Here is a 16,599-nt window from a genome sequence, read left to right on the forward strand (position 1 = left end):
AATCGGGTATTTATTCAACAATAATGGGGGGAATTAGGGGAGCATGTAAGAGGCAGAATTAAACCGAATATCACACAATGCACATATGTACAGGCACAAGCACTTAACAGTTTACTACTTAGAGGACGGGCCCACGGACACACACACACACACACACACACACACACACACACACACACACACACACACACACACACACACACCCAAAAGAAGTGGTGGCTGACGCCTTTATTTCGGACTTCAGCTCGGAGGATAGTGGAGCTGAGACCAGGGTCCATTTTGGACCTGTCCACCTCGTGCGGTCTTCAGGATGACTCGGTTTGGCGCCCGTCCCGGCTAACCAAAACCTCGACTCCGTTCACTCCGGAGATGGCGGCGGATGGTCTTTCAGGAGGAGGAGGAAGAGGAGGAGGAGGAGGAGGAGGAGGAGGAGGAGGAGGAGGAAGACGTTCCAGAAGGCAGCGGTAAGACCAGTCCAGGCCTTCGGAGACGAGCGCTCCCGCAACACAAGCGCTCCAACACGGTTAGCGCTCCAGCAAGATCCTTCCTCGCTTCTCACTCACTGGCTTCTCTCTCACTTGCCTTTCGCTTCTCCTGTCTGGCTGGCTCGCTGGCTCGCTGTTCGCTGCCCTCTGCTCACTCACTCCCTGGCTGGCTCCTTTTCTTCCTTTTATGCGCTCCGGCGCGCGGGGAAAATCCCGGGGCGGGGGATTGTTGTTCTTTGGTGTAGCATCCTTCCAACCGTCATTCTTGTTTACACTGCAAGAATCTCGGGGCGGGAGATGATCGTCCTCAGCTTGCAGCATTCCGATAAAATTCCTAACTATTAAAATAAATCACAGCACATTCACATTGATTCACCCACGAGACAAGGGAAGGAAGCTATCTATAAAACACATACTTACCCATATAACTGAGCTCGAGGAACCTGAATGTTGTGTGCGATAGTTTTCCAAATCCGCAACAATATATTGTGTAAATGTAGTCTCGTGTTACAGAAATACGTGACATGATCCACGTGACCCGGCAGTGACGTTTAACGGTTTTCATTCAGTCACGCCATTGTGCTCACTGTTGAACGCACGTTTCTCGTCGAACATTACATCAAGAATGCTTCCTTTTTGGGGAATGTCAAATTGCATTTAAAAGTCGCTTTGGTGGTGGTGTGAAACCATCAAAATCATTGACATGGAAACTGGTGAAACAGTTCAGTGAAACAGACTGCGCGAAAGTTAAAAATCCCATGCGCCAGCCAAGTGTCGTCACACCAGAGAGCGGATGAAATTCGGGAAAGAATTGAAGGAAGCCTGAAGAAATCTCTGAGACGTTTTGCACAACAAGCCCACTGTTCATATTGCAACGCAACAATGGCGGTCAAGACACTCAAAGTTTATCCTTACCAAATTCATGCAGTGCATCAGTTATTGGAGCCACATAAAGAGAAATGTGTAACCCACTGTGAGTGACTCCAGAGGATGGTAAGAGAAGAAGATAATGCTTTGGATGTTCTGGGTTTTTTTTTTACAGGTGAAGCATGGTTTCATCTTTCTGGGCATGTAAATTCACAAAACACTCGTTTATGGCTAAATGAACAATTTTGTGCAATGCATGAAAGGCCATTGCATTCCGCTAAAATTGGTGCTTGTTGTGCTGTAAGTCGGCAAAGAATTATTGGCCCAATTTTCTTCTCAGAAATGGTAAACTCAGAACTTTGCATCAAAATAATCTGTGAGTTTCTTGGGCACCTCAGAGAAGACAAAATCAACCAAGGATGGTTTCAGCAAGACGGTGCCACGAGTCACACTTCACGATACAGCATCAACGAACTTGGGCTACTCTTTGGTGACCGCGTAGCGTCCGAGTCATTATGGCCACCTTGATCCCCAGATCTTACATCGCCTGATTTGTTGTTTTTGTGTGGATATTTGAAGGATTATAGTGTACGCTACAAATCCACGCACTCTTGGTGAATTAAAAGCAATAATCGGTGACGCTATCAGCAATATTCTCCAAGAAATGCTCCACTCTGTGTCGGGAGAGCATGCTGTGAAGAACCAATTTGTGCCTTCAACATGGTGGTGCACACTTTCATCGCTTCATTTGAGGTCATCAATTGTGTCGATCATGCCATGTCTTTCTGCAACAATAGGCTACATTTACGCAAAATATTAGGTTCCTTGCTGATATTTTTCGTGTCAGGGAATTATTTAGGGTTCTCGAATAAATAAAAACAAGGACAAATGTGTCCAAGAGCCTCGTCCTAAAGGCAATGACAACAACAACTTCCGATATTTCGTCACGTGCCTTGATGGAGCCAATAGCGAGACCCGTCATGGAGGCTCCTGTTCATGACGAGAAAATCGTGTATTTACGAAATTACAACACATTAAATGGAAAAATATTTAAAAGTTCATGATAGACGCTCTCAAAAGGCACCCTCAATGTGAGGATGTGTCCAGGTGTTTAGTATTTAAGGAGATCCAGATCCTTTATATAAAAGAGCCGAGTCCTAAAGGTTTTGTCTTCACAAGAAGAAGAAGAACAACAACAACAACAACAACAACAACAACAAGCACAAGAAGAAGAACAACAACAACAACGCGGAGCTCTCTTAGAGCCAGCGTTCGCAACTCGAGACGCGGCTAAAAATCACCCTGTATTATCAAAGTAATTTGTTGAGCGACTTCCACTTCACATTTGTATGAACTCATCAGAGGTCGTGTTGTTTGACAGCAAAGACAACGGGTGCGTCAGGGGTCAACCCTTGCTGCTGTGGTGGACCTCAAGAAGCAAGTTGTTCCTGAGAAAAGACCACTGTTGGCTGACCCCATTTTGTCCCTCATCGTCGGATCCAAGGTACTTTGCGGAATGAGAGATTTTGGAAAAGGCCTTAAAGTTAAAGGGCATTATCTCGGGTGCGTTTCGTTTTTGATTGGTTGTATTTTTTGTGAATACAAATGTGAAATAATGTTTTCCTAACTTTAGCATCTGAGTTCATGCGATTTGGTTTTTTTTTTTCCTGTCTTTTATTTTTTAGTTCCACTCCTCATTCTGAGTGAGTTTTCATATATCGATGGGAATGTAATGTAAATGAGTGAATTTGCTGTCTTATTTGTGTGGGTCAGCGGCGCAGCCATACCCCCGACCGTATCGTGCTACCCACGGCAGTATGTGGCATATGAAAATAGAAGATAACCTGTCTGGGGTTAGAGAAACTTGTTTGATCAAGGGATTTTTTTCTTGTACAGATTTTCAAAGGATGCAGTGCTGTGTAAATTTGTTCTCGCACTTTTTCAGCAAAACCCTTGCAGGAGATTTTGCACAAGTCGCTATGTCGTCGGTGATTTGCCATGAGTAGTTTTCTAAGGCATTTTTTTGACGGTGCTTTCCAAGCTTTGAAAAGGCTTGGTGTTTAATCACATGTTCTGCATCACAAAGGGCTTCCATTTCCAGTTTTTGGGACATGGACAAGTAATGCATGGCTCTTCCAAAACCAAGTATAATTTTTTTTTGAGATGTCCTGTTGTAACATCATTTTTATGTTATTAAATGTTGTTGTCCACATCATAGTCCTCAAGTGTCCCTTATGTTTTGGCTTGCTCTACTTGCTGTTTGTAACTTGTTCGGGTTTTCCCAATGGGTCTCATACTGAACAAGTTTCAATCCATGTTTTCTCTGAAAATCTCTGCTTTCTACCCTGTTCCTCCCTCCTTTATGTCGCTCGACTCCCTCTACTCCCCCCATCACACCCATTCTGTCATACTCCAGACCCTCTGTTCTCCTTCCTCCCTCATTCTGGGGTTCTCTAACATCAGAGAGCTTCAAACAAACTTCTCGGGTCTCTCTATGCAGGTTGCCTCTGTATCTCCTGACAACAACCTTTCTCACACAGGATCTACCCAACTCATCTGTCTCCCTGGCCCCTCCCACCTTATGCTGGTGTGATAGTGTTGCTCCATATGTTCATAACTCATTTCCCCACAGGTCTTGCTTCTCTCTGTCCTCCCTTGACACTTTGAAATATTTCTGGATTTGTGCCTTTCCATCCAGAAGGCTTTCTACAGACATGGATTCTCTCCTGTCCCACACCAGTTTTTTCTTCTGTGGACAACTCAATCCCCATCCTGCCAGTTAGCTGGGAGTCAGTCCTCAAACGACAATCATTGGTATTGCAGCCAATGTCTTTTACAATAGACATCCTCTTACTCAGTCTGTCTCTTTTCTTACTTGTATCTCCAAATGGCAGTTGTTTTTTTGTTAGATTTTGTTGTTAGACTTTCCTAATGAGCCTGTTCTGCTCCTCCTGCACTCCTCTTAACTATGTTGATCATGCCTTTCGAAAGTGTTGTCAGAAGGCTGACTGCTCTTCAGATGAATGGGAATAAGCCTGAACAAATCTTTGGAGAGCCATAAAGGCTCTGATGTGCATGAGAATTTGGGAAAGCAGGTTGATCTGATCTGTAATCTGCCATTCCTCTCACAGACGAGCAAGGCAACTTCAAAAAAGGGACTTCTGTGTGCTTGACCTGGAAGGAAAAGTCAACTGTTGAGAACCTAAAGTCTCTCTGCATAGCCCGCCACGAGTGCATCAGTCCTTCAACAAGCAAGAGCTCACCCGTGGTCAAATATTTGTCCATCCTCCAGAGCATGGTGGCAGCTTGTCAAGTCTGTCTCCAGTACATTTTTGCCTTCTGTACCTTCACTCTTTGAGAGCCGTCATGTTGGACATTGCTCAGGGAAAAAGCTGAATGGCTTAACTGTCATCACTGAAAAGGCAAAGATTCCAATTCCTGCCCTTCCTCCCCATCACAGATTATTCTTTGCAGCATGTGAACTGTCCCACTTTGGTTGACACCTCTGCAACTCATCCTGATTGACGTTGGCACTGTAATCCTGAATAACTCTGCTTCAGCCATATCTTAGAATGATCAGCCTCTACCCCACCATAAGCAAACTGATGGAATATATCAATGTTGCATACCTCATGCATCATCACCTCTCCAACTCTCCTCTGATCTCTGATCAACAGGTCATTTCCCCAATTTCAATTTTTTTCAATTTCAAATTTATTTCCATCTTTACCAATATCAATACATTACAGCAAAAATGTACAAAGTAATGCCCCCAGAACTTGATGAACTCGCAAGGATGCAATCAAAAACAACAATATAGAGGAGCAAATACGGAAGCATATTCAACAGCCAAGGCTTGTATTGATTCGCCGATGGACAAAAAATATAAATGGCAAATGATAAATTCGACCAAAAATAGCGAATAGTAAAGAGTTAATGAAAAAATGGTCACAAATATGAGGTCCATATAAAAAGTAACAGGACTGAGCCTGCAGGTCGTGCATTACACGTTGTCTAGTCTGAGTCGTCGCGCTATGAGTCGTGAGCAGAGAGCCAATCTGAAGTTTCTTGCCAAGCTTGGTAAAACACCTTCAGAATCCTTCGCAATGCTGCAGCAAGTCTACGGGGAAGAAACGATAAATATATATATATATATATATATATATATATATATATATATATATATATATATATATATATATATACATATATACATATATTATATATATTTATATCGTATCCGGAGATGTACCTTCACCAAAATCGAATCAATTCGCTCTTATCACACATCCAACATCTCCACCAAATTTCTTCCAAATCCATCCACAACTTTTCAGGATATCCTGTTCACAGACAAACAAACAAACGGACAAGCCAGTAGGCGGTGATGGGTCATCGAGCATGGAAACTATAAGATATAGAGCAAAATAGATGTCATATAGCGGATAGGGAGTCACCTTAAGATTATGCATGTCAAATCTCATCCAGTTCCATCTGCAGACACTCTGTATCCATTTGAATGAAAAGTACCGAAAATGCGGTTTGAAATCGGAAATCCCCAAAGTTTGAGGGGGTGCTGTGGGTGAACAAAGATCGAAATCGAAAATCCGGCTCGATCGTTTGTGCACAATGTATTTCAGACGATTAGTGTGAATTTCCATGACCATCCGACCATAACCCTCGGAGGAGTAGCATTTGGCGCGAAGGCACCTCCAGCTCTCGCATATTATCGATTTTTGCACTAACTGACCTTTGACCCCTGACCGAAGCGAAATTGGTCAATATGTCCTAAGGCAAAGTTGTAGTACTCATTGAGTACCATGAACCTGCAAAGTTTCATTCGTATCGATGCACTCACCCGGTCGCTTGGGGGCCTTCAATTTTCGCCAATTTTCGCGCATACCCTAATTGTAAGGGCGCTGCGGGTAATGTATTCCATATATCACAAAAAACGGAATATATTTGATAGAGCATCACCTGTAGATCATTCGTGCCAAATTTCATAACCCGACGTGGAATAATGGCTTTCGGAATTGATTTCGCGTGAACGGTACCGATTTTGAAGGTTTTTCGGTTGTTGCTGGGGAACCAAAGCATCCCGAGCACCCATCACAATTTCCAAAGCACGAGGTCATAAGATGTACCTACCATCCGACAAGTGGGGGTGGGGAGGGAAGACGCCACTTTCACGAATCAAGAGGGGGGGGAGGGGGAGAAAAACCACTCGGCAAATAGTCAGGGGCGAATGGCACTCGGCTATTTCGTCAACATTGTGACGACTCGGGTTGGTTTTAACAAGAACCCTTTTTTTATCTTTCCAAGTAACTTTCATTTAAATCTGCAAAATGAAAGGCAGATGTTCAATTTGTCCACAGACTCACTTCATGGTGGTGTGCACTGCTTAGAACATAGTCATTCAGAAGTTAACGAAGAAGATAAATAATAATCAACAAGAATGGGGAAAAAAATGAAACATTATTAAACATACTACAGCATTTCTGGCTGCACAAAACAATCATATAATCCCTCCAACATTCCCAGCTGAAACATCATAACTTCACGATATTTGTGGTTTCCAAAACTATGGAAATAGTGCATCCAACAGGAGATGCTCAAGATAACCACTGTTTGGATAAGCAGCAAATGTTATGTGTGAGTCTCACCGCCCACATCCCATCAGCAAAGATGCAGGAAATGCCAATAACAGAGACCCTTCGACACAATGGCCGATTGGGGAGCAAGATGGGAAGCAACTAACATAGTCCAGAGTGGAGATGATAATAATTTGGATGAAGTCCTTAAAAAGGGGAACCCAACCGCAAATTTGTTGTTTTTTTTCTGAAAATCATTGAGAATCATGAATCACGGTCTAATTTGAAGGGGGAAAAAAAAATCGGAATTTTTTTTTGCCAATCACAAAAAGTGTCGAAAAAAAGCCCTTGTGTCGATTTTCAATTTCACCAGTGATATCACACGATGAACTGACCTTGATCCAAACGGTGGCTTTACAACGAGAACCGCTGCATGTCAGGCTTGAATTCCGATACCGATTCCACGGTCACGAGCAACACTGAAGGTTCTTAGAATATTGAAAGTGATCGGTGGGATTTTGAAGGAAGGAAGGAAATATATATATATATATATATATATATATATATATATATAGTTTTTTTTTTTTTTTAAGTGATTCGTCACCATTGAGTGATGAGGCTAAAAAACGATGTGGCATGTGATGCGGCACGATATCTTGAAAAGAACGTGATGGGGCACGATATCTTAATTTATACTGTATTTCAGGTTCATCCCATCTCGTCATCAATTATCGATTTTATATTTCAGGTGATAAGAATAATCTGATTAGATTTTGGTTCATATCCAGATCCAGATTCAGCCCATCAAGTCGGATGCAAAACGTAAAGCTGTTCAGTCTGGCAGAGGTATGCGCTCTATTGAGTGCCATTCTATTTCTGAATGGTACATTTGGCAAAGCTCTTGTTATGTCTGCAGTGTCTGCACTTTGTTCTGTCCTTTGCTTTTATGTTCTTCTTTGATTTATTCCATAATTTTTGCTCAGATGTACTCTGAATCCTGCAGGGCTATGTTCGTTTTGGCAAACCACCATGATCTGGACTGTGTTTTGTGCTGACTGTATGTCACACCACAGCTTTCGGGTGATCGTTTTCAGAGTGAATAAATATATAATTCGGTCAAATGGATGAATAGTGCAATCAATGTCCATTCATAATAGTTTATTGTGACGATTGAATTTGTATTAGTATACTAAGTGAAGCCTTTGTGTTGGATTGTGTGTTGTCTCCTTGTACTTGTAACTTTCAGGGATTCACTGATGGTTGGACCAAACTATTGGCCACTGTTGGTTCCATTGATTTATTTTGATTCATTCTCTTTTTTGATTTACTTTTATTTAATTTGTGGCAGGATGCAGCTCTCCTTGGAGAGGCATTATGCTTTGTGGCTGACGAATACAATCCCATGTATCCAAATGACTATGAGAAGGTTGTGAAAAGACAGCGTGAAGAACGGCAGCGCCAAAGAGAAATTGAGAGGCAAAAGAACGGAGATGATCGAGAAAAGTGAGTTTGACATGTTTATGAATCTTCGTTTTATTTATTCTTCACCATCTTAACACTGATAGGATTTCATCGCCAGCCAGTTTTGTAAGATTATGAGTACTGTACCATTGTACCAGTGTAGCTAACTATTATTCTACAATGTTGATATTCCTTCTCTGTTAGAATCAAAAAGGTCTTTTCAAGTGAGACTTTTACCAAATATGCTGATTACCTCTGCCATTGAAGGAGGTTATGTTTTCACCCCTTTCTGTCTGTCTTTTTGTTACTTGCAAAATCAAAGATTTTTCAAGTATATCGTATAATCGATTTTGTTATTCTGTTTGTCTGTTGGATTTGCTCGATATCCCTTATTGTCGGGTTTTCCGTCTGTCTGTCTGTGTGTGTGTATGTGTGTCTGCAACGCGAGGCTCCACAGCACGAACCAGCGAACCGATTTCGATGAAACTTTGCCAACATGTGCAATATGTGCTGGGAATGTGCGCGTTTGAATTTCGTTGCCGAGCAACCACCCGTTGCTGTGCAGCGGCCGAAAAACCGCGTACAGTATTTTCAATACTTGTCCTTCAGTTTTGAATGTAGAGAAACGAGACTTCGGAATTAAACACTTTGAGATATTTAGAAAATTTTACTCGAGCCGATTTTTGATTGAGCTTTTATTTTTCAAATGGTAGTCCGTAAAAAAATCGGGTATCTATTTACCGTCATTTTTATGAGGGGCTTAGGAAAGTGGGCGTGGTGTATGGAAAGTGGACGTGGTTGGTGAGAAGTGGGAGTGGCGTAGGAAAGCGGGCGTGGCTTATAGAAAGTGGGCGTGGCTTATGAAAAATATTGTGTGGCTCAGGAGGTGTGGTTAAACAAGAGCATTGAGAGAAGTTTATCGGGTTTTCCGTGTGTGTGTGTGTGTGTGTGTGTGTGTGTGTGTGTGTGTGTGTGTGTGTGTGTGTGTGTGTGTGTCTGCAACGCGAGGCTCCACAGCACAAACCAGCAAACCGATTATTTTTGAAATGGTAGTCCTTCAAAAATAGGGTGTCTATTTTCCGTCATTTTTTTATGAGGAGTGCCAGTTGGCAAAATATGCAATAGGAAAAATCTTGCCAGGCAGAGGAACAATAATTGTATGTGAACCAATACGTCTTGGCAATGAATCTTCGTCGGTGGATCGGTCAGAATGAAAAGCATCGTATCCAGCGCTTCGATCCTAGCGGATCCCTCGTCGCCTACCAGCTTGTCTGTCTGTCTGTCTGTCTGTCTGTTTGTCGCTGACAGGTCACAATTTGAAACCAATCTTCATGAAACTTCACCAAATAGTGGAGTTTGTCATAAGGAAGAAACCGATTGTTTTTGAGGCCAAAATGTCAACATAGTCCTAAGGTCAACAACTAAAGTGGTGTTTCTAAAATCCTCAATTTTCATCCGATTAAATTGAAATTGAACATTTATATTTCAGGTCACTGAATTTAACCAGCCAATTATTTTTGAGGTCATCATCGACCAAAAGGTCAACATAGGTAAGTGGTCGAAAAAAGAAAAAAAGAAATATATCTTCACCAAAAAAAACCTGTGGACGGATTTGGATGAAATTTGGTGCATGGGTTGGGTGTGTGACAAAGACGAATTTCTTAGATTTTTGGTGAAGATCCGGATGCGAGTTTTTTTTGCTCGCCTGTTCGAAGAACAGAGAGCTATAGCGATACCCCCAGCATGAGCGTGAAAATGTTAAAGTTTTTGGTGCAAGTTATTTCCTCTCTCATGTTTTTATCTACCACACTATTTTTTACTGATTACAATATAAAAATACAAATATTGCTTTAAAATTATTTGTATCAGACCACTGTAATGCTTTATAAAAAAATATTATTAGACGTTTTTGAAAAACGAAAAACGATAAATGTATAAACAGGCGAGCATTGGGTGGCTTTGACACGAATCTGGTTAATTTTTCAAGTGATTCTTCACCATTGAGAGAGAGGTGCAAAAAAAACCCAGTATATATATCACGATGTTTCAAAAAGTTGTGGACGGATTCGGAAAAAAACTTGGTGGGTGATTTGGGTAGATGACGAGAACAAGGCGATTAGATGTTGGTTAAGGTACGGATGTAGATCCGGTTTGCCAGTGGGATACAAAATGTAAGACTTGAGATCAGGGTCATGTTTCTGGGCATATCTCCTGCTTCTGATACAGTCTGGCATCCTGCCTGCTCTCCAAACTCTCTGCTTATGACGTCGAAGGCCAACTCCACACATGGCTTCCTGACTTTGTCTGCTCTCGTATCCAATGTGTGGCTCTTAACGGAACCCTTTCATCTCTCCCTGTTAAGGCTGGAGTGCCCCAAGGCAGTGTTCTGTGCCTAGTCCTATTCTTTATCTTCATAAATGATCTTTCTGATTCCCTGGAGAATCCCCTTTATCAATTTGCTGAGGACTCCACCTCTGCCGTGACATCCCTCATCATTCAGACAGCAGGCCGCAGATTCTTCCCTCTCTTCAGACCTTCACAAAATCACAAGGTGCTCAAAAACTTGGAATATGTCTTTCAATTCTGACAAATCTCACACTTTCACTATCTCCGAAAGGACTTTCTGGCAAAACACAACCCCCACCTCCCCCTCCCCATCGACTTTCTTAGCAATCTTCTTGAGGAAGTTCAGTAATTCAAACTCCTGGGTCTCATCATAAGCCATGATCTTTCTTGGGCAAACCACATTTCAAAGCTTGCCTCCAAAGCCAGCCACTGATTGGGCATCCTCCGTCATGCAAGATCCTTTCTTGGCACACCTCAACTCCTATCCACCTACAAGGCCTTCATCTACAGCTTGATGTAGTACTGCTCACCTCTCTGGGTTGGCTCCCCTGACTCACACCTTGCTCAGCTTAATGCCGTGGAAGCCAAGGCCTTTAAGATCATTGGAATGTCCCACGCTGAAGCTGAGTCTATGGACCTATCACTTTGCCATCACAGACAGGTCGATGGTCTCTGTCTTCGACCACCTCCTTTCTGGTCTTGCACTCTCTACTATTTCTGTGCTTTGTCCCCCCAAGGTTTCTGCAGGGCACAAACGGTTCACCATCAATCCCTTTCAGGTGAAACTCGCAAAATCCAGAATCACTGCTCACCTCCACTTATTTGTTCCTCTTTTTTTTCCCACCTGCGGAACCAGCTTCCACATTTTCTTCAATCTCATTCTTCCCTCCAGGTCTTCAAGAGGACTGTTCATCACCATTTTAGATCATCCCCAATCCAAAAGCATGATCTTTTCTACCCTTGTTAACCCCCCACCCCGATCACCTCACCCAGACCCTTTTTCTTCATAATTTCCAGTTTTCCCTCCTGAAAGTTTTTGGTTTTTTCTGCATTCATATTGTCCTCCCCGTGCATCCTTTCCTGCCTCTCATTCCTCCCTACACCCATTGTTTGTCCAAGTCTGTATCTATCTTGTCCTTCCCCTCTGCCTTTGGTATTTCCCCCTCTCTACTGTTCCTTCTGTCATGTTACGTCATGATCCATTTTGTGTACTCGCTCTTCTCCAAGCCTCGGCAATATATCCGAAAAAAAGATCAACCTGGTGGAGGTAAGCGCTGCACCGCATGCCCGTCTAGTCCATTTATATTCAGTCAAATCTGAACTCCAATGCAATGTATCACAGCTGAAATATTGAACACTTCATAACAGCATTCTTCCTTTGTGATTTAAATGTTACAAAGTGTTGTAAAGACAAATGTCACAAGGACATGTTTAAGGAAGACTAATTAGGGTACGAAGTCAGGACTGGCTAACGGTTAGAAAAAAACAATAGGTCAGCCGCTAACCTATTGTTTTTCTTCTGTTTATTTTGTTCTTTCTGATTTATTCTTTTTTCGCCGGCAATTTGCGGGTTCTTTCGCTTTAAAAACCATTTTCTCAGGAACGGTAAGTCCGATCGACACAAAATTTTCACCATAGTATGTATCTTTTTTGATAGCATACTCAATTGATAATTGTGACGTCATAGGTCACATGGTACGGGTCACGTCATAGGTCTTGAAAAAACGGATAAACTTTGGACCTCTGTATCTCTGAAACCGTGCAATGCAAAAATTTTTCGCTTCATACATTTTAATGAACTCCCCATCGGGAATACGGGTGATTTTTTCGTGACGTCATCAGTGAAGCGGTATCCCGGTGAAAGTTCGTCAAGTAGAACGCTGCATTGGAAAAATCTGAAATTTCTTGAGCCTCAACTACACAACAAAAAATATAGTATGATGTCATAGGTGACTTGGTTTGGCAGCCATCTTGTTTTGAATTTTTTTTTTAATCTTCTCCGGAACAGCTGGACAGATTGAGGCGAAACTTTACACACATATGCCCCATGATGTCCTTTTTCAAGTTTGTTAATTTCTTATTGATAGGTCACATGGTTTGGCGGCCATCTTGAATTTACCCTAAAACCTTCAAACATCTTCTTCTCCAGAACGGCTGTTCAGATCAAGGGCAAACTTCACATACGTATTGTTCACGAGCAGTGAATATTACTTTGTTAATTTCTAATTGATAGGTCGCATGGTTTGGCGGCCATGTTGGATTCAAGAAAAAAATATTAAATAATGTTTTCTCTGGAATCACATAATCTATCGAAGCGAAAATTTGCAACTATCATCTTCCATCATGTCTGCAGACATAGTAAAAATTATGACGTCAAAAGTCACATGGTTTGGCGGCCATCTTGGATAGAAAAACGCACCTTATCCGATTAACACGAAACTTCACACATGTATTCCACTGCAGAATTGGAGGCAGAATGTAAATTTATGATGTCATAGGTCACATGGTTCGTTAGCCATCTTGGATTGAAAATTAATAAATTTTAAAAATCTTCTTCTCCAGAACAGCTGGACAGATTGAGGCAAAAATTCACACACACTTTCCCCAAGACATCCTTTCACAAGTTTGTTAATTTCTAATTGATAGGTCACATGGTTTGGTGGCCATATTGAATTTACCCTGAAACCTTCAAACATCTTCTCCAGAACGGCTGGTCAGATCAAGGGGAAACTTCACAAACATATTGCACACGAACAGTGAATATAAGTTTGTTAATTTCTAATTGAGAGGTCACATGGTTTGGCAGCCATGTTGGATTGAAGGATAAATATTAATTAATGTTTACTCTGTGTCCGCTGCTTCTATATATGCAAAACTTCACATTTATAATCGAGCCGACATGTGAAACGTGGGTTTAAATTTCAACCCGATCAGCCACGCGGTTTGGCAGCCAGAATTATTGAATTATTTGAATCTGAGAACTTTAAGATTTTTGTTTTTTTTCCCAGAAGGCTCACTTGACTGCACCTGAATGTATTTCAGGGTACCGGAATAGCAATTCAATTGATACCGACAATGTCCCCAGGAAAAAAGGGCTGACTGCATATGTAATAACTACATTGAACATTTTGTGCTGTCCGGTTCGTAACTCTGTCCCGTGCTGTCTCGAAGCAAGGCTGCATTTGTATCACTATTAAATAATGTTTTCTCTGGAACCGCTTATCCTATTGAAGGGAAACTTTGCAAAATTCTCATTTAAGTCTCATGTTGTATCAAAGGCGGACGTCTGGCTACCCAGTCATCACTGCCAGAAGTTATAAAGTGGCAGTTCTAGTTTTCTTTGTATTTCTGAAACAATGAATCTTATGTTGAAATTTTATAAACTGTATTCATATATTATTGTATCATTTCATATGCAGAACATCTGTTCCAAGGGCAATAATCCACTCAAGACAAGTTATTTGACAAATTGTTTCAGCAGTCGATGAGTGGATCCTGGAATTGTCCAGCTTTACTTTCAAACCAACTTTATTGAATAACATGTATTTTGATTGGTGAATTATCCTTCGTCAGACTTCCTCGTCTGCCTTTGGCATTCTTTTTTGAGCAGCTATAATTTTGTTGAAATTTGGAATTGTGTTCCAATGTTTGTCTGCAAGCTTGCTTTCTCATAGTTAAGAATCTATTTTTCTCATATATTATTAAAAGGAAGAGGAAGGAACGACCAGAAGGTGGTGGCCTTGTCCAAGGGCCTGACCTCGATGATGATGAGGATGATGATGAATACGAAGCAGAGGAACAGAAAAGAGGTAATGAAATATGTTGGGGATTTGTGATTTATTTCAATGCGAGTGCCTGACCAGTCTTTAGATTTCCTTGTCTATTGAATATTGTTTTTTTTAGTTTTTTTAAAGCAGGAGATATAATGTGCTCTATACCAATTTTTTAATTTTTTAATGTCTTGATCATGACTTGGAAAATCTGGAGAAGAGGGGGCAAAACATTTAATTCCTTCATTTGCCTCCACATTGTAAGTAATTACAAAAATGGTGAGTAAAGAACAAAGATTAAAGCTGTTGTCGATAGACATACTGGAGAATAGAGCGGAATATGTCTCCACTTTCTCACTTCCTCAAATTGGCCAATGTGTCCAACATGCATGAACTTGTCTGGTTCATGGCCCTCAATGGTGTATCATTATCATCCACTTCATTCACAGAGTATTGTCATTTTTCCGAGTGGAGGCTGGCGTGTCCCAAGGCAACATTTTGGGATGAGTTGTCCTGTTCCTCGCTTATGCATTAACCAGCAGAGTACCCGCCCTCTGCATTGTCGTATAACACCACTCCGTACCGAAGGACCAGCAGCAGAAGCTTCCCTCTGCTGCCGTGAAAAGTTTCAGATGCTGGTCTAACACACAGAACATGTCATAAAATGCAGGCAAATCTCACATTCTCACCGTCTCTCCTGAAGGATTGTCAAACAATCTTATGTCCACCATGAACCAATAGAAAAGATTCCGTCTTTCAAACTGCTACGATTCGCCACCAGCGTCGATCTCTTGAGCAGACCATACATCAAAGCTGGTCCACAAAGGCAGCCATAGACTGGACATCCCCTGTCATGTCATGCCTTGTCCTTTGTTGCCAAATCTGAACTTCACATAGCCTCCAAAGCCTTTCTCCATAACTCAATGGAGTACTGTTTTCGCCTAAGGGCTGATCGCCCCGCTTCAACCCGTCTCTCTTGGATGCTTGGGAATCCAAAACTCTCAATGGCATATCCCACAAAGAAACAGAAGGGCTTGCTGCTCTCTCATCTTGGGCAAATAAATGGCTTATGTTACGAACGCCAAGGTAGGAGCAACTAACTCCTTGTGAAACTCCTAAAATCAAGACTCAATTAGCATCTGCACTCAAATATTTCTCTCTTCCCCTTGTGGAACTTCCTTCCTCATTCTGTTCACTCCCATTTTTCCTTCCAGGAGGCTTCATGTTGTCAGTATGAAGCCTCCTGGAAGGAAAAATGGGAGTGAAAAGAATGAGGAAGAAAGTACAGCACTATCTTAGATCATTCTCCAATCCTATCCGTAATATTTTCTACCCTTATTAACCTCCCCCCGCACCCAGCCCCCAAATCTCCCCCTTCACTCTCCTTTTCGTTGATCTCCCCATCACATCCGTGTGTTGACCCACTTTTGTTGCATTGCCTTGTAGCTGTTGTCATCCGCTTGTTATTTGACAAAAACATTTTTTTTGACAAGTCTGTTTGTCGCACATTTTTTGGCCACAGTTTTCAAGCAATCGTTCTGAAATCAGTGATTCTTCACTCTTGAGAGATGGGGGCCAAAAACGATGTACAGCACGATATTTCAAAAGGTTATGGATGGATTCACACGAAACCTGGTGGACGGGTTGGGAGTGCCACAAGGAAGAATTGATTCAATTTTCGTGAAGATCTGAATCCAGACACGAGAATTATTTAAATTAGTGAATCTTCACCACTGAGAGATGGGGCCAAAAACAATGTATGGCATGAGATCTCAAAAAGTTGTGGACGAATTTTGACAAAACTAGGTGGATGAGTTGGTTCGGTGACAAGAACAAGCCGAATCGATTTTGGTTAAGGTCCGGATTCGGATCCGGCCTATCAGCGACATGCAAAATGTAAACGATTCAGCCTGGCGGAGGTTTGTGCTCCACCGAGTGCTGTTCCATTTCACCAAGTGTCACTCTGAATGATTTGTGGTTTTTTTTCATCCAAATTATCATTGCAAGAATGTGCAGAGTACATTGACTTTGTTTTAACCCATACCTACAGAACTGTACATGCTGTCATCATACATTTAG

At 41.8% G+C, this 16,599-nt stretch overlaps 3 protein-coding genes across 13 annotated transcripts in view; 2 read left to right on the forward strand and 1 right to left on the reverse strand.

Moving 5' to 3' along the window:
- The window catches only part of LOC147007965 (F-box/LRR-repeat protein 4-like), a 310,036-nt gene that overhangs the window by 190,027 nt on the left and 103,410 nt on the right, over positions 1-16,599 (reverse strand). The window lies entirely within an intron of this gene.
- LOC147007971 (F-box/LRR-repeat protein 4-like) overlaps positions 1-16,599 on the forward strand; it is a 123,774-nt gene that overhangs the window by 31,427 nt on the left and 75,748 nt on the right. The gene's annotated exons all lie outside the window — the stretch shown is intronic.
- Positions 1-16,599, forward strand: part of LOC147007973 (splicing factor 45-like) — a 51,622-nt gene that overhangs the window by 7,611 nt on the left and 27,412 nt on the right. For all 7 annotated transcript variants that reach the window (XM_085865983.1, XM_085865984.1, XM_085865982.1 and 4 more), the window contains 3 exons: positions 2,734-2,856; positions 8,292-8,446; positions 14,459-14,559. In XM_085865983.1, the coding sequence (XP_085722109.1) occupies positions 2,734-2,856; positions 8,292-8,446; positions 14,459-14,559 (379 nt within the window). The remainder of the gene's footprint in view (positions 1-2,733; positions 2,857-8,291; positions 8,447-14,458; positions 14,560-16,599) is intronic.

Source organism: Eptatretus burgeri, chromosome 23 (genome assembly GCF_056783735.1).
Source record: "Eptatretus burgeri isolate ZD-2024b chromosome 23, Ebu_testis_v1, whole genome shotgun sequence".
Classification (NCBI taxonomy): domain Eukaryota; kingdom Metazoa; phylum Chordata; class Myxini; order Myxiniformes; family Myxinidae; genus Eptatretus; species Eptatretus burgeri.